General features: G+C 42.5%; 1 protein-coding gene across 7 annotated transcripts in view; it reads left to right on the top strand.

Annotated features, from left to right (window-relative positions):
- NFATC1 (nuclear factor of activated T cells 1) overlaps positions 1-25,576 on the top strand; it is a 120,977-nt gene that overhangs the window by 36,990 nt on the left and 58,411 nt on the right. For all 7 annotated transcript variants that reach the window (XM_084509671.1, XM_084509669.1, XM_084509673.1 and 4 more), the window contains exons 4-6: positions 10,069-10,271; positions 13,341-13,513; positions 16,158-16,298. In XM_084509671.1, the coding sequence (XP_084365797.1) occupies positions 10,069-10,271; positions 13,341-13,513; positions 16,158-16,298 (517 nt within the window). The remainder of the gene's footprint in view (positions 1-10,068; positions 10,272-13,340; positions 13,514-16,157; positions 16,299-25,576) is intronic.

Here is a 25,576-nt window from a genome sequence, read left to right as displayed (position 1 = left end):
GCTTAGATTATGCTTATGCACGAATATGAGCTTTCTACATGTGAATGATGTGTAAACATCATGATGAGAAGTGGGTTTGCAAGCATAAGCTTGCCTGGGGTATCTGCCTAAGAATGTGTAATAAATTCATGTTGCAGTGCTTCTGTGATTTATTTTTTTCTTTTAACTCTCACATGACCATGGGTATGACAGTCCAAGCCAAAAGCTGTAACAGATGCTGAGGGCAAAAACTTGAGTGGAAGCTGAGGAGATTGAGGGATAAAGTAGTGTCTGGGAGAGAGCTGTTGCATTGAACTTCCTCCTGTGCCCAAAGCCTTTATTGTGTTTGCTGCTACTGTATAAAATCAGGTACCTAAAAAGAGATCTGATCTTAGTGTAATCACAGTGATTTCAGCCAACCGTGCTGTTATGTACCCTGTGCAGCATCAACTTCTGTCACCTTGCAGCCGGAGACCTGAGCAGGAGACCAGGTTTTTAATCCCCTCTTCATGTTGTCAGCGTGAAATTACCTCATTGCAATTTGAAAGTCTCCCGCAGTTCGGCTTCATAGTAGCTATGTACACAAGCTGCTCATGGTGGGAAGCCCCAAAAGGTTGCATGGGGTGGCTATGCAGCAGCACAAACTGTCCAGGGGAGAGGTGGTCCTCCTGCATGGGCACTGGTTGCAGCTGCCTCAGGGAAGTGCAGGTCTCTTCAGGAGAAGGAAAACTTGATTTTAGTGGACTGCCTGGCTTTGGTTCCCCCTCCCTTCCTCCTTCCACGGGGGACAATTCTCCTGGTTCTGTCCTGCAGGGAGGTGTGTGGAGGTGTTGGAACCTCCCACAGCTGCACAGCTAGGTGATGGAGATAGAGCTGTAGTGTGGAAAGGGCTGGCTGCATTTGGTCACCTGAAAGGGACGATGGAGACAGCTAGGATTAGGAGAAGGACATCTCAGCCTTGTCATAGAAGATTGCCTTTTGCTGGGCACACAGACAGTAGTGATTTGCCAGTGTCCCAGTGAATAAGGTGTCTCCAGGACTTACAAATTCCTTTCTGTTAGTTAGTCTGATGGGCATCACTCTCATAAGTCTAATGATTTTATGAGGAGTGTGAGCTGGATTGGTTTCTAGGTACATCTATTTTGGAGGAGGAAGAGCCTTCCTAGAAATAGGGAGCAGCATCTTGCAGCTGTTTAGACAAGGAGATTTCACAGCTGTGCTGGGAGCCAGCAGCCACGAAGGCTGTTTTTCCCTGGATAGAGACTGAAACGACTACTGAGCCAGTGACTGAGTGTACAGCATCTCTATTACATTAAGATTAATAATTCCTCACAGCGTATTTGCAGCTGGAGGTTTTATATAGATATTTATTCATCGTGATGTGAACAGCTGCTCTTTTGCTGCACTGTTGAATTTAAGTCCAAGTGGCAGCCCTAGAAAGTGCCACATAAAACACACTCCTGCTGCTTTTCATTCACTCTTTCTTCCATCCAGCTCTCACCCTCTGCCTAGACATAGCCCTTTGCAGCAGCAAGCCATCTCATTTTTATTTGTGGACAAACTCTATGCTTGGATCTTAAAGTAGAGTTTGAGTGAATCCAAGGAATATGGATTTCCAGAAAGGAAAAATAAATCTTGAAAGCAGCACAAAAACTGAAGGAATTCCTGTTATATTTTTATGAGAAGTAAGTGAGGGACTGTGAGGAGTAGCATATATACTATGTCATACAGGGCATAAATTATACACTGTTTTTGGCATAAAATATATGCTATTTATACCCTACAGCCAGAGGGTAAACTCATCTCCTGAAGAGGTGTTTTATTTTCTGTTTGTTTATCTATTAATTTATTTATTTATTCTGAAGTTTATCTGCTATACTGTTTTGAATAAGACTCTTTTTTTTTTTTTTGGTTTGTGATCTTACCAGAGAACACAGTGTACAAGAGCATCCGAGTGTCCCAAGTTTAGTGCCTCTGATTTTCATCCACGCAGATATGTGGTCTGGAGCTGAGTTTTGCACCCAAGCAAAAAAAAACGGCACCCAATATTGCATGCTTTGTGCCTGTCGAAGGGAAGGGGTACCTGTCATGCTAATGAACGGAGGAGTTCACCTCCTGTGCTGTGACTCTCTTTAGGTGTGCTTTGGGCTGCAGCAGCCTGTACCGTTCTGGGCTGGAGTCATAAAATGCATAATGGACACATGGTTGAAATATACACCTGCAGAGCATGATGATAAAGCTGAAGAGAAACAGGGACGAGCCCACCTTGAGGCAGGGGTCACACCAGTTTGTTGATGTTCTGTGAATGCAGCAAGCCCTGACAAACCAACGTGTGATCACCAGGGATGCACTGCTGGGGCAGCTCCTTGCTCTGTCAGGTCACCCACATCCCCACAAGTTGTGGCTGCGCAGCTTGCCCTTTGGAGCATGGGCAGGGGCTATTGAGATGTTTGCTTTAAGGGAGGCTGAAGGAAGGGCCTCTGAGTCCCTGGCTTTGGACACCTGAGGTATGATTTTTCCCCAAGCCTACCCTAGCAAAGGAACTCAGAGTCAAAACTGTGAGGAGTAAGTGAAGGGAGTATTGTGATGAGGAGGGCATTCTTTAAATGTCTTTTTTTTTTTTTTTTTTTTTTTCTTCCCTCAGAGGAGTAGATTTCTGGCTTTCTGATTCTTCATCAGAAGGTCCTTAGGCAGATTGAGCTGCGGGGAAGCTGAGGCAGGGTTGCTAAGGGACTAGCCCAAGCGAAGGTCAGGCAGGATCTCTGCAGTGAGCACAAGAATAGATTCCTGGGTCTCCTGATCTCGGTGTCAGAGCCTTTACTTCACGTGACAGTCATTGCACACAGGACCACATTTCCCTCTTCCCATTTAAACCCATGATGTAACAGCTTACATTGCCTCATACTTCTACGTGGTAGCTAAAAGTATGTTTTTTCTTAAAAATCGGAGGGATGACTCTATTTTAATGCACGCTTGGTGTTCACAGCTAAAATCAATGCCTGAAATGTTTATGTACTTTCTTTATAGTTTAAACAGCTTGATCTTCAATTTGTTTTTAAAAAATCAAAACGCTGAGTGCTCACTGATGTTATGTTTTTGAGGCTGTTTATTAGGTACATTTTTAAAACATGACAATTTGTTTTATTTTATCATTCATCATGTGCAGTTACTGTAAAAAATAATAAAAAAAAGAGCAAACAAACAAAAATACATCGAAGACCTACTGATTGAGAAAGATTGCAATAAAGCTATTCTGTGTATATCTCCTAAAACTCTGGCTTAAAGACACAAGCAGCAATTACTTCAGAGATTTCACTGGTTTATAGATTTTACATTTTATCCTGTTTTCCCATTTTGAATGCATTGAGGAATTACATTCCAAACCACTGATGGAAGAATAAGCAAAAGAAGTCCCTGTTCACCAGATTGGATATTTAGTCTTGCTAATGATTCTCTCTAGGCTAACACTCTAGCTCAGGTTATTTCTTGAACAGTCCTAGAAGTACAAGTGGAACCAGACAGAAGTGTAAAGTATTGCCAAGTACCTGCTGCAAGCAGTATGTCCATCAATTACATGGCTGGAAAAGAAAGGTAGATATTTTCCTTACTATTTTTAGAGAAATAAATGAGTTTATTTTCACAGTCTTTATTATGTACCAAATGTACAAAGAGCAAGGACACATATTTACAGTTTCATTACTGATACAGAGGTAATGTATGGATTTTTTTGCACATCATTATCATGAAGGACGCAGCACCTAACAGCCTGGAGAATATTGAACACAAGCTCCTGAGTAGTTTAGAGGATGGATATGAAGTCCCCGGTCATGCCCCACTTTGATATTACTGAGAGCTCTGCCCTGAAAGTACTGGGATGGGCTAGGCCCTAAATCAGCAGCAACAGTAATTTAACATATTTACAGAGTCAGAGTCTGGGGAAATGTACTGTTTTAGGTGCCTGCAAAAAACAAGCACTGGTGTTTCTGTGGTCTTTTCCCAGAACTCCCTTTAAGTACACTGAAAAGTTATTGCATAGCATAGCTTACTTTTTTTCCTGACAGCGTCAGTGGGTACAGACGGTGTACCTGGCTGGTGCGTCTAGCCACGGCTGCCTCCCCGGCTCCCGTCAAAATGGGACCATTCTTTCAGTGGCCTCCAGGAGCCTTTACAGGCACAGAGAGCTCATTGTTATGACAGGTAGTTTTCTGAGCATTTCAACAGATACTTCAGCATGCCAAAAGCATAAAGCACTTGGAAGGAAGCTTGCAGAATATTTCAACTGCCTTTCTTAAAATAAATGTCCTGACTTAAATAATAGAAGTTTTCCCCACAGTCTCTAAAATGGGCATAATTTCTGAAATAGCATTTGAGATACTGGATGGGGCACAACATTTGCAAAAGAAAAAAAAAATCCTCAAAATTCAGTAGCTGCAGTGAGGTTTGGAGAAGTTTTGTTGGTGTTTCTAATGTTCTTGTTAAGAGCACCTCTGCTTCTTCTGCTTGCTGTTTTACAAGTCTGCTCAATTCCGATTGCCGAATGTTTTACATACATACCAGGCATATCTTCCGGTGTATCAAAAAGATAGGTATGCCCTATGATCTGGTGTGCTCATCTTATGTCTGTGATAAGCCTTGTTTTATGATTGATACAGGACTAAGTCAGGTACTACCTTGCAGTCACATATTCAATGCTGGCGTGAAATAGTGCTATTTTCCTTGTGCTTTGCTGTCTGTCGAAGGAAGACCTTCTGGCATTTAAAACCACGGTTACTGGACGTGCTAGAACAGTAATGCCTGTTCCATGGTGTGCACTCCAGGGGAAAGGCTGGGATTTGCTTTGGCACCGTGCGCCAAGATGAGTAGCAATTTACTAGTGAGAGTCAAGAGGTGTTGGTGGGAGAGGATGTTGTGAAAGAGGTGACAGAGAGGTTTAGGAATTCCAGAGAAAGCTTGGTGTGGTGGGGCAGTCATCCAGGCGGTGCAGTCTTTCTCTCGCTCTTGCATAAGATGATGTAAGGTGACGAAGAGCTTAATTGTGATCAGTCGTGTTTTGAGTGTTAATTACTGGTGACTGCACTGCTTTTGATAGAATGAGAGGAGTGTAAAGCAGGCCCACAATTAAGTCTGATTTTGATCTTAGCAGCTTCAGACAGTGTAAATGCAAATATCATTGGAGACTAGTTCAGTTTTTTTTTACAGTGTTGTTAAAAAAGGAAGAGAGCAGATTAGTCAGTGGTCAGTCAAAACAGGAGACTATGACCTACTTTCACTTCAAAATCAATAAAATGGACCACAGTGGTCTTATCTACTTCAGTTTTCCTGCATCTTTACTTTGTATTAAAACAGGTGACTGCTGTATCCTCACCTTTATTTGGGAAGGAAAACTCATTCAAAGCATTGTACATCTGATCCTTATGTGGGGCTAAGGCCCTTTACACTTTCACAGCAGGGAAATGTACGGCTGTTTCCACTTGGATCTAGGTATCATCAGGCAAAGCAGGTCTGATAGGAAAGGCACATTCTTTTTTACGAATCCTGTAGCTGCAAGCAGCCTTTTTCACCCATACTCAGCTGCTGAGATATTAAGAGAAGAGCTTCAGCTTTGGGACTGTGTTACACAGAGAAGAGGATAAAAATAGGGTGTCTGACGCATGCATCCCATGTCGCACGCCAGGAAACAGAATCATTATACCGAGTACAGTATTCCAGAGCATGCGTGGAAAATATCCATGTAGTGAACGTGTGAAATCTTTCCTAACCAACAGAAATATTCAGCCCCCCTTTTCCCCTTTCCGTTTTACATTCATCTTGCTTGGTATTCCTTTTACCTGTTGACAAATATAACTGCCCAAAATACCACAGCTTTGCCTCTACTACCACCGCTCCTGTCTTCATTCTGTTGAATGATGTGACAGTAATGTCACTCTTCTATATTTTAAGGGAGCCACAGATTATTCTTGCTGTGCCCAACTAAGAGTAAGTAAAATCATGCCCATTTTCCAGACATATGCAGCATGCTAAAAACTCGCCCAAACTCAATGCTGTCTGTCACAGAAATTGTGCTTTGGGTGCATGATCTAAAATTAGTCATCCGCAGTATGTACCCCTTCTAATGTTAATCCATGCATCGTTTTCTTTTATTGCTTCTGTTGGCATACAAGATTATGTGACATAATATAAAAGTAAATAATATGATGCAATGGGTAAAACTTAAAGGGAGATACATATCTGAGATCAGTTGCCTCCTACTGCAGAACATAAAACTTACAGTTAAGTGAGAGTGAGGATTTCACTTGTGTGGAGGGCAGCAAAAATCAACTGTATAGAGACTGGATTAGCAAACTGAACTTTCTGGATATTTTTGACACTTACCATGTCTTGAAAACTTGTGTTTGTTCAGCAAACTAAGCACTGTTTGTATTCAGGTTCAGAACTAACAGTTGGGGAAGAGCTCCAGGAGGTTGGATGAATAACAGTGCGTGATGGATCCAGCAAGAGCTCATGGCTTAGCAAAGCCCAGCAGGGCTCTAGAACAGGGCCTTAAAATAAAATAAAAATCAGAAATCTAGTTTGAAGATCACAGGCTTTGAAAAACAGTGCAAAACATGCATTTGAGATCTTAGTAGTTACTTTCCAGTATTTGAATGCTTATTGGATGAGGACGAGTATGAAAAGCTGAGGACTTGGGTTTTAGGTTGACTTCTGGTACAAAACCTGTGGGAAAAGCACAAGCCGAGACTCACAAGTAGGTTATGAGATATGGCAGCAGCCAAGTTCTGATTTGAAGATAAACCCTGAAATAGCAGAACTTAACGCAAGACTAACATTTTTTGACCCATTTGCCCTGATTCAGTAAAACATATGGGTGCCTCAGTGTGTGATTTTGCTTTTGCTGAATTGAGGTATGAGTTACTCGCTGCTCTATTTTTACTTTTTAAGCAGCCTTGTAATTCAATATGAGTTTGTTTTAATTTTACACTCTCCATAAAAAGCACCCTCCATAACACGTTAGAGAAGTCACCAGTGGTAACGCATAACTACGTAGCTTTTTCTTCCAGCAGCTTCCTGTAGAAATTTAATCGGTTTGTGTCACACTGCATTACATTTTTCCCCTGCGAACCAGTGTGCTGCTTGCAATCAAAAATACCCAGCAGTACCCCGTGTCTCCTCCGTCACCGCGGCCTCAACGTCGAGGCTTTGGAAATGTTGACACGGCGTGAGATCAGTCCAGGCTGAATCCAGGTCACTCCGCTACCCCTGCTTGCGCCGGTGGTGGTAGTAAACAGCTATGGCCATGAGGCACGTGGGGACAGAGCTGTGCTGAGTAAGACGGTGGCTTCCCCATGGTCACTGGCTGTGCTGGGAACACATTTGTGATTGCTTGCCAGCGGCTTGGGCTGCATCTCTGCACACTGGGAGTTAGAGCCTGAAAATCCTATTTTTGCAGCACAGCACAAATCTTTGTGTTGAGGGTCTTTCTGCTGCCAGTTGTAGGAGCTGGGTGTTTTGGGGGCTACCCTGTTTTTGCACTGGAAGCACATCATATTGGTTCAGGCGGTGGCTGCACAGACAACTGATGGTGGGGTCAGAGACAGGAGGGTTGGGGATTGCTGAAGTACAGTGAAGCTCAGCCTCATGGCAAGCATATTTAAAACTCCTGCTGGGAAAAAAAAAAAAAAAAAAAAAAGGAAAAAGAAAAAACTTTTGTTAAGGTCTCCTACTGAAACCTTGGAAATGCAGCTTCCTGCAGTTACTCAAGCAGCAAATTAGAAAGTTGCTGCCACTGTTTGTTTGTGACCTGACAGAGAAGCAGCCTTTCCTCTGCTGCTTCTGTTCTCTGAGGCTGGCAACTGAACTGAAAGACCTGGCCATGGCACCTCCTTGAAGTGAGCACTTAGGCTGAGGTCTGCTTTCCTCTCTCTGCCATTTTGACAATACTGCAGTGCTCTGTTCTGGGGAAAGGGCAGAGGTGTGGAGGAGTTAATGAAAGCAGTATAGCCTCCAGCCTCCTCTGCAATGAGCTACGTGCATTAAAGGCATGGCTACAGACCATCTTGCTTGATCTAGGTTGATGGGAGAATCTCAGGCAGCAAACCCTCAGTGGGAAAACAAATAGAAAGCTGGAGGAAGGGAATGACAGAGAAGCAAGTTGAAAAGTCGGATTTTAAAGCTACCATTAATGTGTTTTCAATTTGACAATGCCGATATGGAAAATGGAGCGCAGCCTGCCCACCCCGGCTGCGAGCTGGCTTTGCATGGTCTGAACAATGCAGATCTGATAAAGTACTGTAGAGCTGGAAGCGAGTCCCCTGCTGTCCATGACCTCCTGGCATCCACATTTTGGATAAGAACGTAAAAACTGTTACATCAAGTTAAACAAAACATTTCTGTTTTCCTTTTGGCTATTCTGGCCAAAGCATGGGGTGAAAAATCTGCAACATACCTGATTGGTGTTGGGAAGATGTTCATAGTCACAGTGTCCCTCCTTGCTCTCTGGCATCCTTAGCATCAGAAAAATTACCATTGTGCTTTCCTGTTGCTGTCAGCATATTTGATAGCAGCAAGAAGGCTTTGTGCTTGTGTTTGCACTCGCCAGAATCTTGCCATGCTCAAAGAGTATTAATGACTTGAGATCTTTGTCCCTAATAGAATTCCCATTGCCAGATATTAAAATGTGTGAAAATGTCTCCAGGCGTTAAAATACCCTGGAGAGATGGATCTTAGATGATTATGAAGATACAAATGACCTCTTAAGATTTAAGGAGAGTGAAAGCAACCAGAATACAAATATCAACAACATTTGATACGGGTTTCATCACTGGTTTTCAGCTTTATGTGGCTTTGGACTTGAGTACAAGTGCCAGTAACACAGAGGAGGTTGAGGGCTATGGCTCATGGGTGCTGTGAGCTCTGTGTCATGTCTGCTAGCACCATGGCTTGATGCAAAGGCTGGAGCTGCCAGGCCCAGCTGGCTGGAGCAGAGGCATGGCAGGCCTGCGTTGGGCAGCAGTAAGGGCAGGTGAAGGGAAGATGTAAAACCTCTCCGCCTGTCTGGGGCATGTTCTGTATGCAGTGGCAGGCTCCCCCGGCACAGTGTGGTGGCATGAGCCATCACCAGCTTTGGTTTGCCACATGCCTGCCAGTTTTAGCCAGGTGCTGGAGCAGGCATATGCAACTGGGAGCTTCCTCCCACTCTGGACCTTCCTCATCTGCCAGTCTGACAAACACCATCAGCTTTCATGTCCTGGGCTTTACTGCAGCCAAATGCTAATGATGGAGGAGCAGGATGTGCAGGGCTCACTCCCATGCCTGACTGCTGTCCCCAGACACACACTGGGCTGTGGCCTCCTTTGCACCAGTGTAAACCCGGAGTGTCTTCTTCAGAGCAGAGGCTGACAGGGGGCAGGATGAGGTCAGGCCCTGCTTCTGCTGTGGCATGTAGCAGAAATAACTCTTGTTGGCATCAGAGAGGTCACTGTAACTAATGTACATGAGGTTCAAGTTAGGCCTTGTAGCTTCAATGAGATTTCTGTGCCATTATAACAAGTATTTGACACACACGTTGCAACGATTCATGTACACAGGATCTATCTCCATTCTGTTCCAGGCAGTATTCACCAACATAAAAATCAGCTAATGAGTGAAGGTGTCCTGAGCAGCAGCCTGCTCTGCATGTGGGATGATCCAGGAAGCTCATAGGTGTATGAGTTTTGCTCCTTTCCACTTGCAAACTCCATTGGCTTTGCCACCCTCTCTCCGTACTGCAGGGGAACATTGACTTCATTGGTTTTTTTTGCCAAACTCTGCAACAGAATTTATGCGAAGTTTTCTGTGGATGTAGCAGGAGTGCTCAAAAGTTCACTCCATCTAAAGTGCCTCAGGTCTTCTAGGATAATGAGACATTTTCTGAGTGCACCTTTTTATTGTACCAATATTACGTTACAGGAAAAATTGAAGGGGGGAACTTAACACATAGCACCTGTCACAAGTTCTCTCCCTGAATTAGGCTCTCCTGCTTATAAAAATTTAATTGATTCCTAGCAGTTTATGTGCATGGTGCTCAGTGGGCGTTTTCTGTTCTCTTGCCAGCTACATGGTTACTTAGAAAGCGAGCCGCTCACGCTACAGCTGTTCATTGGGACTGCAGACGACCGCCTGCTGCGACCCCATGCTTTCTACCAAGTTCACCGAATCACAGGGAAGACCGTTTCCACCACCAGCCACGAAACAATACTTTCGAACACCAAAGTCTTGGAAATTCCACTGCTTCCAGAGAACAACATGAGAGCAATGTAAGACCCAGATACTGTATCTGACAACTTTGCAGTCTCCTCCTGGTCTCCCCACTTATTTTCTTCTTTATTGCTTTGTCGGTTTGTTTGGGTTGGTTAGTTCTTTTTTGTTTATTTTATTTTTTTATGTACACTATTTTCCTCTTCCAGTCTTTTTTTTTCTTTTTTTTTAATTTCTCTCAGTAGTAGTAGGTTTTCATAGCTTTGCCAGGACAAACTGCCCCTCATCAGCTTAACAACAAAATGAACTTCGCAAATATTTATGACAACTGATTGCTTTCATTCTAGAGTTTCAGCCAATGTGCTTATTTGCCATTTAAAATAAGTATCTCAGTTACCAAGCTCTAAATATCTCCTACCTCAGCTCCTGCATTTAGTTTCTAAATATGACACCTCTTACTCCTGTACGTGCTAGCACAAGGAACAGGGCCTATTAAAATTTATCTTTGGATGTCAATGGAATCTCTTAGAGGGCATTTCCAAGTAACCTAACCTTTTTCAAGACAAATAAAACTATTCTTATTTCTTATGTAATAAAAATCAGCATTTGTCAATGGCATTTGTTTAGAAGCAAAACTTTCAACAAAGGAGTAAAGATGAATAAACTTAGAGATTACCATTACTAAACTGGTTTAGTCCTGTGCAGGAAAGCAAGCATCTCCATCTAAGAAATTCTGACTTAATAGGAGTCTGAGTGTTCATGAAGTGACCCATAGGTCCATTCGACACAGGTAAATTTTATTATAAGATTGTGTATAAAGTGTCAAATATCCTGCTGCATATGTAACATGCACAAGACCCTCCATATGATTTCATCCTCTCCCCTCTCCACCCATCATTCAAATGATTGTAACCCTTTCCTGAGTTATGTGCTTTGGGAGGAGTTTGTATGTGCTTGTGTGCATGTACATCTATTGGTGTATGTATAAACGTGTGTGTATGCAGATTTATATAGAGATGAATGCATGTTTGTGTGGATTTATAGGTAGGTAGAAAGATAGGTAGGTAAACAGACAGAAAGCAAGCCGGAAATTTGGCCTCACCACAACAAAGACCATGGGAAAATCCCAGGGAGCTTTCTAAAACCACGGTTTCACTCCTTGTTATTCATACACTGTTTTCTGCATCTTAATGTAGTGAAAAATGGTATCATACACCTGAAGCTATTCTGCACGTAGCAGTTATTAGAAGCTAGTTTGCAGTGTCGTGTAGAACATGCACTGGAGTTCATCGTGTAAATAGAAGAGCTAGAATGTGTTTAACTGCTTTGCCAGCCAGAATTAGGGCAATCACTCAAGAACTGAGGACCTCTGTGACTTCATTGTGTTTAAAGTCATGACAAACCAGCAAAATAATTGGCCTCGTTTTCTGTCATTGTAAGTTGGCACAGATCCATTGAGGTTATTGAAATTTCACCAATTTGCACCCACAAAAAATTCTTTGGCCTTTTTTTTTTCCAGTATGAATAATATTGTTGGCCACCTAGGAACATTATTACTGTTTCTATCATCATCTCTGTAGAATAAAGGTAGTCACACAGTCCTGGAGTCACACAATTCTGGAGCCAAGCTGAATATTTTTATGACACGCATGCCAGATCATAGTAGAGTTCTCTCAAGAACCACAAACAATGCTTTGGCATTACATGTCAGTAGTCTGAAACCTCATGTAGTGCTAACAGTGAATTGAAATTTAGAGCCAAGGACCTTTCTCATGGATACTTTGTGTATTTAGGCCTTGATTCAGCAAAACACTGAAGCTTATCTGCACATTTTAACTTTTGCACATTTAACTACTCCTGTTGATTTCAGATTTTAATATCCGTGACCTTACAAGTCTAAATTTACGTGCTTTGTCTCTTCTGAATCTTACAGAGTCTGGACTAATATGTGTAGAATTTTGACATATGTACAAATATTTCATAATTCTTCCGGCTTCCTCTGCTAATATTGAGAAGCTTTAAGACATTCATTAGTTTCTTTGATCATATCAGCAAGGACCTTTTTGTTACTCTGAAATCCATACTTTAGACAAAATGCAGGTCAAAACCAGGCTACTATAGTTCTTGTTTGCAGTTTACTTTAGAACAGAGCTTCAAAGGTCTGGAGGGGGAGTTAAACTCTTTGAATGCAAAATAAAATTAAACTATGAATATTCAATGCAATGAAATGCATGCCAGAGACCAGTACCCAGAAGAAATTGCCATGCAGGCTTTGTAGCCGTGGCCAAAGCAGAGGTATTTTTGCAGTGGGTTTTTGAGTGTATATGTTTATATAGCTTTTGTTCTGTGAACTTCCTCTATTGAAATTTGCTCTGACAAAAATTCTGACTCATCCACAAGAAAACCAAAACTAAAAAATAGGAGCAAGAGAGGTCTTAAATAGTAAGAGTTCTCTCTGACAAAACAAACAAAAACCAACCAAACAAACAAAAAACATTTTTTCATAATGTGGAGAGAGAACCCTGGATTTAGTATTTTTCATTCAGAGCTTCAGCTCCATGCTCAGCTTGGGAGTCCTTCCAGTTCATTCAAATACAAACATGTTGACAGTAGGACAGACTCAGTTAGAGCTATGCTTATTAATAAGCATTTTTAGGACTTTGCCCTAGAATAAAAATCATGGGATATTTTTATCCAAATTAACTGTAACAGGTAAGTATGCCTGCATTCTAGGTTATTAACACTTTGTGTACTACTGTTGCATCCCATAGACTTCCTTAATCTCATTATTTCTTTGGTCTTCAATTAATCTGTAAGCTCCATCTTTACAGGGTGTGTTGGGGAGGGAGGATCTTTTAGATTATTTCCTTTGGCAATTGAAGTAACGTCCTAAATTTGTGTGCTTAACTGCAGCTAGCATGCATTACTGCTGATAACCTGAACTAGGCTACTTCTGGATGTAAGTACTAGACTTCATGAAGTCTGCTCCCTTTAGCCTGGCCATGGGGCTGTGTCTGGCACATTATTTTAAGAAAAATGTACAGGAGAGAAGGAAGAAGCTGCACGCTTGTGTCTTTCTGAAGTCTGCTTGAAATGAATTGAATTGCTCTATGTTTCCTTTTGGATAGTATCGACTGTGCTGGAATATTAAAGCTCAGAAACTCTGACATTGAGCTGCGGAAGGGAGAAACGGACATTGGGCGGAAGAACACACGCGTGCGGCTGGTCTTCCGAGTTCACATCCCCCAGTCCAATGGGAGGACCCTCTCTCTGCAAGTAGCTTCCAACCCCATTGAGTGCTGTAAGTAACAACAGACATCTTTCTCCTGCCAGCTATTGTGCCACCCAACATGCAGCCTTTGGCCACCGACATGCAAAACGTTGGTTTTGCTGTAACTGTCTAATCGGACCTTGCTCTGCTTTTCAAAAACACATATTTTATATTGAAAACGAATACCTTTGCCTTAGAAAAAATGTGTCACTTTGTGCATTTATCTTTTTATAGGGAAGAATACACTTGAAACAAAAACAGAGTGCTGTTCAACTAATGGTAGACCTGGAATTGACAAGACTTATAGCTTTTTTTGTGACTTACTATCATACAGACAACTGCTGTAGGAGTTTTGGAAAACAGCTATCATGTCATAGTCACTCTCTCTCTCCCGAACATAAAGCAAAAAAACAGCAAACAAAAACCTATCCCTTTGATGAGGAGCTAGCAATACACTACAGCTGACACATTGGTACAAGCTGCCTGTGGCTTCAGAAAACCTCCAGAAACCAAGTTTCCGTACTGGGGTCTCTTTGATTGACCAGACTGCTTTTTATCAGATACACTGACGCACCCTCCAAAGACACCTATATCATTCTTGGTCCTCAGCCTGCCACGTGTGCATATACAAGACAAAATCAATTAGCTCCGTGTAGTTTTAACACTCCTGCATAAGTAGTGAAAACTGAATTTCAGTCTAACTGCCATTGCTATTTTGGTCACCTGGACAGACAGACAAAGGTTTTTAAGGTTTTTGGATTCAGATTAGGAGACAAAAGGCCAGATGCTTATTCATTGCTATAGCCCTCCCTGGCTACATCCTTTTGTCCCACTAAACCAGCATGCAATTTGCAGCAGTCCTCCCACTCCATACACATCCTGAGGGGTATGTGACCGCAGTGCATGCCAGCCCCTGACTGCTCCTCACTTCCCCCTGAGGGAAGGCCATCCTCCCTCAAGCTACTATGCTTGATGCACCTCCAGTTGCTTTCTGCCCTTTGGGGAGTTGGTTTTGATAAAGTGGATCTCTCTGATGCAGCCAGGGCAGGGAACAACTTCATGGCCAGGGGGTATGTGAGGGGTGAACTCTGGGGATTGGGTGTGTAGGGGATGGGGAAGAAAGCTCAACCATTTGATCTCAAAATTTGATCTCTTGGAAGCGTGGTGCTTTTTCATGGATTGTTAATGGAGAAGCTACAGGAAAGAGCATTTCTGCATTCCTCTTGCAAAGGCAGTGACTTTCAGATCAGTGACAGTACCCCCATCCTTTTGTGTATGGTAGCACTGCTGCCACTCCAGTAGTCCAATTCTGCAAGAGGGTGAAATGTAGGAAAGGATAGTGCTGTTATAGCAACAGTTATAGCTTCCCTCCTTCACAGTCATTCATTTAAATAAACAAATGAGTGTTGTTGATGGGAAGGGATCATATCTTATCATACATTAAAATACGATGATGTTATTCTGAAGAATACTAAAGCCTCCATACCTGTAACAAGTAGACTGGCATAAAGCTCTGTCTTCTGACCAGGATATGTATGAGATGAATAATTTTCCCTTTGTTTCATTTTCAAGCTAAACTCGTATTCAAGAGCAAGTTCTAGGTTAACAAGCAAAGCAAAAAAAAAAAAAAAAAAGAGGAGTCATGGTTTCATCCTGCTTGTGTTGAAGCTCATGAGACTTTTTCAACTGCTATGTAGTAGGATAAGGCTACAGTATGAATACACCCTGAAATGCCCATCCAAATATGCCAGGCTCGGGTGGCTAATAAATATAAAGATGATTGGATTTGTATCAGTGACCTGAAGTTTTGAAGACTGTGTAATGAGCAAAAGTATGGTACATGCCTCCTCAAAGGAGCAGAAAAAAAAAGAAAAAAAAAAAAAGTGCTAGTGTTATTTCCAGTGCAGAATGTGGAATAAGCTGGTGCCAAAATCTTCATGCATCTCTTAATGCATGTGACACCAGGAGGAACCATGTAAGCTGGATAAAATGTCACGTCATCCCTTGAAGTACAGCCATGTTCACTCCATGTTACAGTTGGGGGTGAAACAGGCTTTCCAACCAGTGAACTTTTGCTATACTGTGAGGCCCATGGTTTCTAGTGAAAGACAATTTGAAGAATTGAAAATACAGTTGTAGTGACTGAAATGCATTTTGAACATGGATGGTCTTGTTCTCATGTGTGCCTTGTAAGCACATGGCGGATATGTGATAGACAAAGCATCCTTTTATGTCTTAGAGACAACATTTTTTAATTTAATTTATTTTAAAATTTATTTTAAATAAACAGTGTTTATTTAAAAAATAAATAATTTTTAAACAAATATTTTTAAATAAATTAATTAAAAAAATAATTTAAATAAACAAATTTCAATAAAATATGCTTTTTGGTATAGTACAGGTCAAGGTAAGTTTTAAACAGCTTATTGGGTTTTTTTTTGGTTGTTTGTTTTTTTTTTTGTGAGCCTTTTGAATTGTACTTCTGTGTTTGACAGCATATGACCAACGTGCTTGAAAACCAAATGTGTTTCCTGCAAACCTTCTGACCTTTTCTATATCAAACTCAGTTTATCTTACAAGGGTAAGGATTGTAAGCATTAAGTCTCTCACTGATGCAGTATTTAATTTTTTGTGTATGTGGTTGCCTTTTTTTTTTTTTCTTATAACTTTCCAGCTCAGAGATCTGCCCAAGAACTGCCTCTGGTGGAGAAGCAAAGTACTGACAGCTTTCCTGTTATCGGAGGGAAAAAAATGATCCTGACCGGCCATAACTTTCTGCAAGACTCCAAAGTCATCTTTGTGGAGAAAGCACCAGGTACGCCTTATCATACTAAATTCCCGTCTGCCTATTCCTCCCCCCCCAGTTTTAAAATCTCGGCCAAATGGGGACAGTGTCATCGCTGTGGTCACGTTTTCTTTTGCATGTTTCACCCACCCTGCGGCAGGTGCAGCAGCAGGCAGACAGCCATGGGCTGTCAGGACCCCCAGCGGGACCCCTGGCAGGCTGGTTGCAGCCTCGGGCAGCCAGGTCCCCCCTAGGGTCCCCCTTTGGGTCCATCACGCAGGTTCGGGCCGGAGGTGTGTGTGTCACACGCCGTCACTCGCGTGCGCACCCCTGCAGCAGGGTGCAGGCTGCGAGCTCGAGTCAGGCTCTGAAATGAGATAGTTAAGGGCAGTTTTGAGTCTTGTTTTGGAAAGGGTTTCCGTGGTGCTGGCTCACGCCGTGGATTCCTCAGCTGCTGGCTGAACCGCCCCCCCCTGAACTTTAAAGCGTCTTGGGCGCTCCTCCAGCTGTGACAGCGCACCCAGTCGGGCCTCCCTGCGAGCAGAGACCCCATCCCAAGTGCCTGCTCAGCTCCCAGGGGACGAGCCGAGTTTCCCAGCGGGGTCCTGACTTGGTGTCGTTTCTGCCTCAAGAAAAAGGAAAGTGACACTGCACAAAGGCAGCATGCAGACAGAGGAAACATCTACATACATGCAACATTTTAAAGAAATTGTGAGAAATGAAGGTTTTATGTAAATGAAGTGTATAGTTGCATACTGGGTGTGTTGACAATGAAGGAAATGATCAAAGACTTTGCCCATCGCTCTGAAAAACCCAGGTGGTGAACTGCTTGGGTGCACGGGTTCGTAGGATGGGCCCATGCAGGAGTGTCTCCTCTACACAAAAGCATCGTCAGAGATCTCCTTGGATGCTTCCCCCTGACCCCAGGCATGAAGTGGGTGGAAACACTGCAGGAGCCAGTCAGTGAAGAACAAACACTATCATTAAGTCACTAGTACCGATCTGATCTGAAGCTGTGCCTGCCTAGTTTTAATGGTATCACAGTAGACTTGGTGCAGTTGCAGGGTGGTACCTGCTGCACGGAAGTACACCGGCAGAGGCTGAGCCTTTAAAGTTGAAAGCATCTGCAGGAACTGCCCAGCCTACATTAGTCTCCCAGCTGCCCAGCTTCTGATTCATAAGGCAATTGTGTCACGAGGAATGGCTCAGAAAGGAATTTTGCTGGTGAATCCCAACTGAGTAATTTCTAGGGCCTGTGTGATGAGTTGTCTGCTACATTGCCTAACACAGCTTGATGCATTTGAAACAAACAAGCATGGTGCATCATTGTCTTAGTGACAGACACCTCCAGCTCAATTTTGGGGCAGAGTTACCCTAATGAGAAATGAAAAAGCATTACCAGCCTTCACTTCTGAAAATGCAAGCAGTGTTTCTTTCCCTTTCAGCTATTCCATATCTATGAAAGTAGGTCAGGAGAAGGAACGGCAGCATAGTTCCTCTTTCTTTTAGAAAGCTGGTTATGAACTTTTGTGATTAGCTGGAGACGTTCATTAGTTTTGCCTCTGTTGCTGCTTTTGTTTTTGAATTCGAAATGTTAATCACGTTCCTAGTGGGTAACAGCCAAAAACAGCTATTACAAAGTAAAGGATCACAGGAATAATTGCACTCATAAGGAGAAAATATCCTTTATAGAAAATGTAAGCACTATACTACAGGATCTCATGTCTTCAGTCCTTATTTAGGCAGAGTCCCCAATCTAGGAGGCAAGTCTCTATGAGCTCGTCTAATTCATGCTAGTCTGCATACTTAATTGGTTAATGCAGAGAGCTTGAGAACACTTTTTGTTTGGCTTTTGGTGTGCTTTTTTTTTTTTTTTTTCCTTCTGTCTGAATAATTTCTTTAAGTCTGCTGAGCACATTGTGGTATGCTGAATGTTTTTCCAAGCATGAGTCCCAAGCTCTCAGTCTTCAGGGCTAGCCCTCAGCTGTTGTAATCTCTGGAGGAATGGCATTATCCTGGCCTCCTTGCATGGGGAGTCTGTCTTAACAGTGACTCATACAAGAGGGAATCCCTGAAGAATGATCAAATTAATCCTTGAGCTGGGGAGGCAGGACATAGTATTTTCAGCTTAACCCCTTACTGGCTTCTTCTCAGCGAAGAAGTGAAACAGTAAAATATACTTTCAATCAGTGCAACACCATGTCACACAGAGCAAAAACTAGTCAGCTGCAAGGTGAAGGTGTTCTGAAAGGACAGTGAAAGGTGGGCTGTGAAGAACTCCTCTGAAAGGAGAACCCCTCAGTGCTGAGGCAGAGGACACACATCTGGGCAAGTAACGAGTCTTTTCAGAAGTAGACTAAAATTTGCTCAAGCTTCTTGAAGTACCATAAAGGAATTCTCATGTCTTGAAATGAGTCCTTATTTTACAGGATGATTTTGGTCAATGTTTTACTGCTTGCACATAAGACTGTATTTTCCATTGATGAACAATGGTATAAAACAACCCTCCAAGAAACCTAGTGACAGTGAAGATGCAAATGCTGAATGTATTGTAAGAGATTTGCACTTTTAAATACAGAATCTCCTTAGACTGAAGAGAATCCCACAATTACTTTGTCTCTTGCAAATTACACTAATAATTGTTCTTATCTTCTTTCAGTTTCAGTCTCTGCTTTTCTCTTCCTAATTTTCAAGTGTCTTGTGAGTCTGTGTGTCACAGTTGTTGGGTGCTAGATTTAGGACATCCAATAGAAATCTGTTTGTCATCAGATTAGCACATTCTGAAATACAAAAATACACATCTGCAGCATACTAATAACAAAGACCCTTGATGTCTGTATGCTGGTATTTGCTCTGAGGCAAGGTGTGCATTTTGGCGACAAAAGTGAATGAAACGAATTTTATGTTTGTTAGCTGTGGGAGGAGGTGTTTGGGTAGGAGCAACAAAGTGTTTTCTGCTTAACACACTCACCTGAGAAAGCACAGATCATGATCTGGGATTATTATAAATGACACTGTTTTATTTACCTATCTTTTCAAAGCTTTTAATGTAATTTCTAGGTTCTAGATGTATCAGGCAACATAAGTCTTAAGGGAAGATTAAAAAAAATGCGAAGATGTTTGAAGACTATGTTTTAAGGACTATGTATCTGGCAGTTACCTTTTGTTGTTGTAACAACATCTCTATATATTTTATCTATCTGTTCTCAAATGTATTTTTGAAAAGTAACTTTAGTTATTGAACATAAAGCAGAAAAAAAAATACTGATAGAAATAACCATACTGCTAGCTCCTAGTGTATCAGATTATGTGATCTATAAAACTAAGTGCAGTGGAAAAATCACAGTTTCTCTTTATTTGAGTTCACCAAAAAAAGTGCTTCATGTAATTGACAAATGTAAATTGATTAATGAGACACAAAGCAAGTATCCCAAGCACCAAAGCATAGTGAAATTACAGGTATATCTTCCGGGCACACACCCATGTCCTTCCTTCTAGGACATTATAGTGTTGCCCAAGGTACTTTGGGATTTAGATCTTAGTCTCATACTAAGATCTGAAGGGGTTAACTTACCCAGTTATCCCAAAAGTCGCTCTTTGTTCCTGTAGCTAGAATGATTTTAGCAGTAGAGCTAGCTCAAGTATTTCTGGACTTCGTTGATTTGGCCAAGTCAAGACATACCTAAGAGATCAGGTTAAAATGACTGCAGTCTTCATTATTAGCAAATTGTGATCTGTGGAAATAAATGATTATTTGGTATCCTATTATTAGCTATCATTCAGTTGAGCTTCCACTTGTTAAGTTAGAGCACCACACCCATTTGGGTTTTGTGCTTAGTGACCAGAGCTCAGTGCAAGAGTTTTAAAGAGGAAAAAGGTAGAAATGTAACACCCAACTTCACTACATGTTCAGTTCCTCTAATAACACTGGCTTTGAAATTCTGTTTCCGTGTTGTTAATGTTGATGGCCATTTTGTCCTGGTCAAAGCGGGTGCATTTGAAAGTCCTCATGACAAATGTCTCTCCTTGAAGATGCTCATTTTGATGGGTGTTAATAGATTTTACTATTTTTTAATGTTGTATCTCTGAGTAACTCCTGGCTTACGGATTTCAGTGGCTTTGAACATGTTGCTAATTACTCATCCTTCAAATCAACAGAGATTGTAGCACCTCTAACCTAATTGCATAATATCCCAGCTATTGCACCCGAAGCATTTGAAACTCAATTTCAAGAAAGACAGAGAAGTAAACAGCACCTAAACAACATTTCCACCAATGATTTTCTCCTGTTTAGGGGTATTTTCAAAAAGCTAAACAGTTTTTCAGATTTAGTTATTGCTTCAAATTGTTCCTTCTGCTGTCATTTTTATTTTTGTTAAATGGATTTTTCTGTCAAAATTATTAATCTTTCCTGCTGGAACAGGTTTTGCTCTTAAAACATAAAAATGCTGATGTAGCATGGTAATAATTATGCTGGAGTAGATGAGAGATAGCTGGGTGAAATCACCAAATTTTTGGTATATATGCCAAAGGAAATCATTCTTCTCTGTAAGTATTTCAGATAGGAAAACTTGAAGTTTCCCCCCTGTTAGAAGTGGTCAAGTTTGGTCAGCCAAATATTTGCACAAATTAAATGCAATATGGAAAAGAAAAAAGCCAGATGAATTTAAGTGTCAACTCAAGCATTTCACAGGTTTTTTGTTCCTCTGAAATTTCATTGTCTCTGTCAAAGATGGTGATCAATCAGTTGCTGCTTTAAGGTACAAATGTCAGTTTGGAGTCTTGGAGGAGAGTCGAGAAATTCTAGTTCCTGTATATTTTGGGAGCATACGTTATTCTGTTGCATGGTAGATCCTCAACTGCAGTATTTTAAGTTCCAGAGAACTTACAAAAAGTTCTGGAAAATAGTATGTTCTGAAACACTCGAGTGGCATGTGGATGGAACGGATGTGTTGGGGAAGCATGTGGACTTTTTGGTTTGACTCAGCTGTACTTTGGAACTCAGGGCTTAGAGTCTGTTTTGACGTGATGTGATGTGATGGGGAGACGGGTGACCTGAGTCTTGGCAGAACTCCATTTGGTAAAAGATCTTACATTCTCAGAGATCTTTCCATTGCTCTTTCCATTGCCAGTAGCAGTCACAGTTTGGGGGGCAACTGGCCAAAAGGGGTCAAGTTTCACACTGGTAATCATACTATAGCTCACATAATAAATAAGCAAGTGGCAAAACTCCCTTTCCCCTTTAGTCAGATGGACAGATACTACATAATTTTGTCTTTATCTGTCTGTTTTTCCAAGTTCAGGACACATGTTCCAGTTGGCAGTGAGCAGTTATGCACTGACTCATGTGCAGTGAGGTTAAAAATTCTGGAAACTAGATAAACTGGAAACTTCAAAGACATACGAGTTGGGAGCACAGAGTTCATGTGAAGGTCATTTGAACCTATTTCCTAGAGATGTATTGATAGCTGAAAGGGTTTCTGGCCATTGCCCAGAAATAGATAGCCTTGGGTGAATAGTATCATCAAATGGCAGAGTCACTTGATGGTGGAACCCTTTCACGCGCACGCAGAAGCAATGATGTAGCTTGTAGGAAATGTTAGCACGTTTCAGTTTTTCCTGGCTGTTTAGTCGAAGGAATGGCGAAGACAGAGTGGGACTGCAGCCATACGCATGAGATGGTATCAGCGGCAGCAAGCCTCATCCTGGGTGTTGTTCTCATAGTTAGGGACAAGATCAGTCAATCACAAATACTTACCGTGGACAACAGAGAAATAAGGAATAAGCATAAGGTCTCTAGGTAAAAGTAATTTGTCTGAGCAATCCTGTGAATTTTCAATTATTACAGAACCTACAGCTGCTTGAAGTTTATTCTTTCATGTGTTTGCCAAACTAAGTGGCTTCAAGCAGCTGCATCTGTGCAATCAAAGCTGTCTCTGAACATTTATAACTGCCACAAGATTTCAGATAGTTGTTACAGTTCCAGTAGGACCCTCTGTCCAAACACACAGGAATTCACAACCCTTACCCAGAAAGCTCAGAGTCTGTCTAAAGATAATAGAGGAAAGGAGTGTGGCTGGGGTGTTAAACTTGGCTGGCTGCCAGGCACCCACCGTGCTGCTGTCTCACTCCTCCTACTCCTCAAGAGGACAGGGGGACAAAAGAAGATGATGAAGTTTGTGGGTCAGGATAAAAACAGGGATGTCACTAACCAGTTACTACCAAAACAGACCCACAGAATTAATTTCATTTAATTTATTGACTATTAAAAATAGAATAGGATAGTAAGAAACAAAGACAGAACTGAATAACACCTTCCCCCATCTTCCCTTTCTGAGCAGCACAGGGGATGGGGAATGGAGTTGCTGTCAGGCCATAACACTTCATCTCTGCTGCTCCTTCCTCCTCGCACTTTTTCTTTGCTTCAGCATGGATTAACTCCCACAGGATACAGTCCTTCACAAACTGCTGCAGCATGGGTCCTTCCCATGTACTGCAGATCTTCAAGATCTGTTCCAGAATGGGTCCTTTCTACAGGGTACAGTCTTGAAAGAAAAGGCTGCTCCAGCAAAGGCTGCAGCTCTTGCCAGGATGCTTTTCCTGCATTGGCTATCTATGGGCTTGCAGGGCAAATCCACAGGAGAATTGGACAATTTGCTTTACCATAATCTCCTCCACGGACTGCAAAGAAATCTCTACTCTGGCACCTGGATCACCTCTTCCCCTTCCTTATTCTCTGGACCTGGTGTCTTCAGGGTTGTTTCTCTCAATTTTTTCTCGCTCCTTTTTCTCAAAGGTACTGTGCAGTGTTCTTTATCCGTTCTTCAGCTTCTTTCTTTCATCGAGGCACCAGCAGTGTTGCTGACTGGCTCGACTTTGGCCAGCAATGTCTGTTGCAGAGCCAGCTTGCACTGGCTGTGTCACATGGGACAGCCCCTGGCCATTTCCAACAGAGGCCACCGCTGCATTGCTCCACTGCCAACACCTTGCCTTAGAAACCCCAATACAAGGTGATACCTACAAAGTGCCTAGTTTTTGTAGAGATTTTCTACAACTTTTTCTAAAGCAGAATTTATTCTGTCCTGTTCCTTCCCTGACTGGTCATCAAAAGTTGTTTCAAGTCTCATGTGGGCATCACAGGAAGAACAGGGAAGAGACGTGAAGGAAGAGTAGCATGTCCCTTTTTGGTCTATTGAAGGAGTAATATTACACCTTCAAGAGCAATGTGGAAGACAGTACAATGACATTTAAGAGAGAAATAGAGATAAGACATTTGCAAGATGTGCCTTGTTGCAAGGAAGCTGATGTCAAGGCAGATAATCAGGGATTGTTATGTACATTAAACCACAGAATCATAGAATGGTTTGGGTTGGAAGGGACCCTAAAGATCATCTAGTTCCAACTCTTCTTCTATGGGCAGGGACACATTCCACTAGATCACACTGCCCAAAGTCCCATCCATCATGGCCTTGAACACTTCCAGGGATGGGGCATTCACAGCTTTCCTTGAACACTTCCAGGGATGGGGCATTCACAGCTTCCCTGGGCTACCCATGACAGCGCCTCACCACCCTCAGATGAATATTGTCTTCCTTATATCTAATCTAAATCTACCCTCTTCGTTTAAAGCCATTACCCCTTGTCCTATCACTACATTCCCTGACAAAGAGTCCCTCCATATCTCTCCTGTAGGTCCTCTTTAAGTACTGGAAGGTTGCTGTAAGGTCTCCCCAGAGCCTTCTCTTTTCCAGGCTAACCAGCCCCAGCTCTCATACATTCATCACACAATCTTCACAAACTTCAGTTACATTAACAAGAAAATTGCCCACACCAAAATCAGCATAACATCATTGCAACACCAACAACAGTGGACAATTTACACACATTCCACCCCTTATCCCTTCACCACATTACAGCAACACAAATTCTCCACAATTACTACACTCTCTGACCTCTAAGATTGAGCCTGACTGTTTTGGACAAGAAAAACCAAAGAAGGGGGACAATGAGATGGAAAAATCAAAATGCTGATCAAAAGTTTACTTTTTGGACTCTGCTAGAAAGTCACAATGAGTTGCCATAATGAGGTGTCTCTGGAAGCTGAGAAGTTGTAGCCACATAGATGAAGTGTAGAGTTTGTGTCTTAAAAATAATCAAGAGGGAAGAATTGAAAATGTTTGGATCAAACTTGTATTTAAAATAAGCAAGTAGTGGTGGAAGGTAACTTCAACTGTTACATGCCTGAGAGCAGTGGTACAGGTGGTGGTATTGGCATCAAACACAGAATTGGAAGAAAATTGTTGGAAGGAAAATTTGGAATTTGGTTTAAACTGACTTAGAGGTTTTGTTACTCCAACAGTCTCTGAGAAAATACAAGACAGCAGATTGAAGATTTTCAGAGCAGAATTGGTTTACTTGGTTCTGGCTGCTAGGACCCAAGTCAGCCTATTAGAGGTTCCCAGAGGAAAGCAAAGCTGTGAAGACAAGAAAATCACAGAAATATAGCTGAAGACGGAATTAAGTATTGTCATGTAAGTTCGCAGTAAGTTCGCAGATGACACCAAGTTAGGTGCGTGTGTCGATCTGCTTGAGGGTAGGAAAGCTCTGCAGGAGGATCTGGATAGGCTGGACCGATGGGCTGAGGTCAACTGCATGAAGTTTAACAAGGCCAAGTGCCGGGTCCTGCACCTGGGGCGCAATAACCCCAAGCAGAGCTACAGGCTGGGAGAGGAATGGTTGGAAAGCTGCCAGGCAGAGAAGGACCTGGGAGTGATGGTGGACAGTCGGCTGAATATGAGCCAGCAGTGTGCTCAGGTGGCCAAGAAGGCCAACGGCATCCTGGCTTGTATTAGGAACAGCGTGACCAGCAGGGCTAGGGAGGTGATCGTCCCCCTGTACTCAGCTCTGGTGAGGCCGCACCTCGAGTACTGTGTTCAGTTTTGGGCCCCTCGCTACAAGAAGGACATCGAGGTGCTTGAGCGGGTGCAGAGAAGGGCGACGAAGCTGGTGAGGGGCCTGGAGAACAAGTCCTACGAGGAGCGGCTGAGGGAGCTGGGCTTGTTCAGCCTGGAGAAGAGGAGGCTCAGGGGCGACCTTATCGCTCTTTTTAGGTACCTCAAGGGAGGCTGTAGCGAGGTGGGGGTTGGCCTGTTCTCCCACGTGCCTGGTGACAGGACGAGGGGGAATGGGTTTAAGTTGAGCCAGGGGAGTTTTAGGCTAGATGTTAGGAAGAACTTCTTCACTGAAAGGGTTGTGAGGCACTGGAACAGGCTGCCCAGGGAAGTGGTGGAGTCACCATCCTTGGAAGT

The sequence above is a fragment of the Aythya ferina genome, assembly GCF_964211825.1.
Source record: "Aythya ferina genome assembly, chromosome: 2".
Classification (NCBI taxonomy): domain Eukaryota; kingdom Metazoa; phylum Chordata; class Aves; order Anseriformes; family Anatidae; genus Aythya; species Aythya ferina.
The sequence above is the reverse complement of the archived record's forward strand: the minus strand, read 5'-3'. Positions and strand labels throughout refer to the sequence as shown.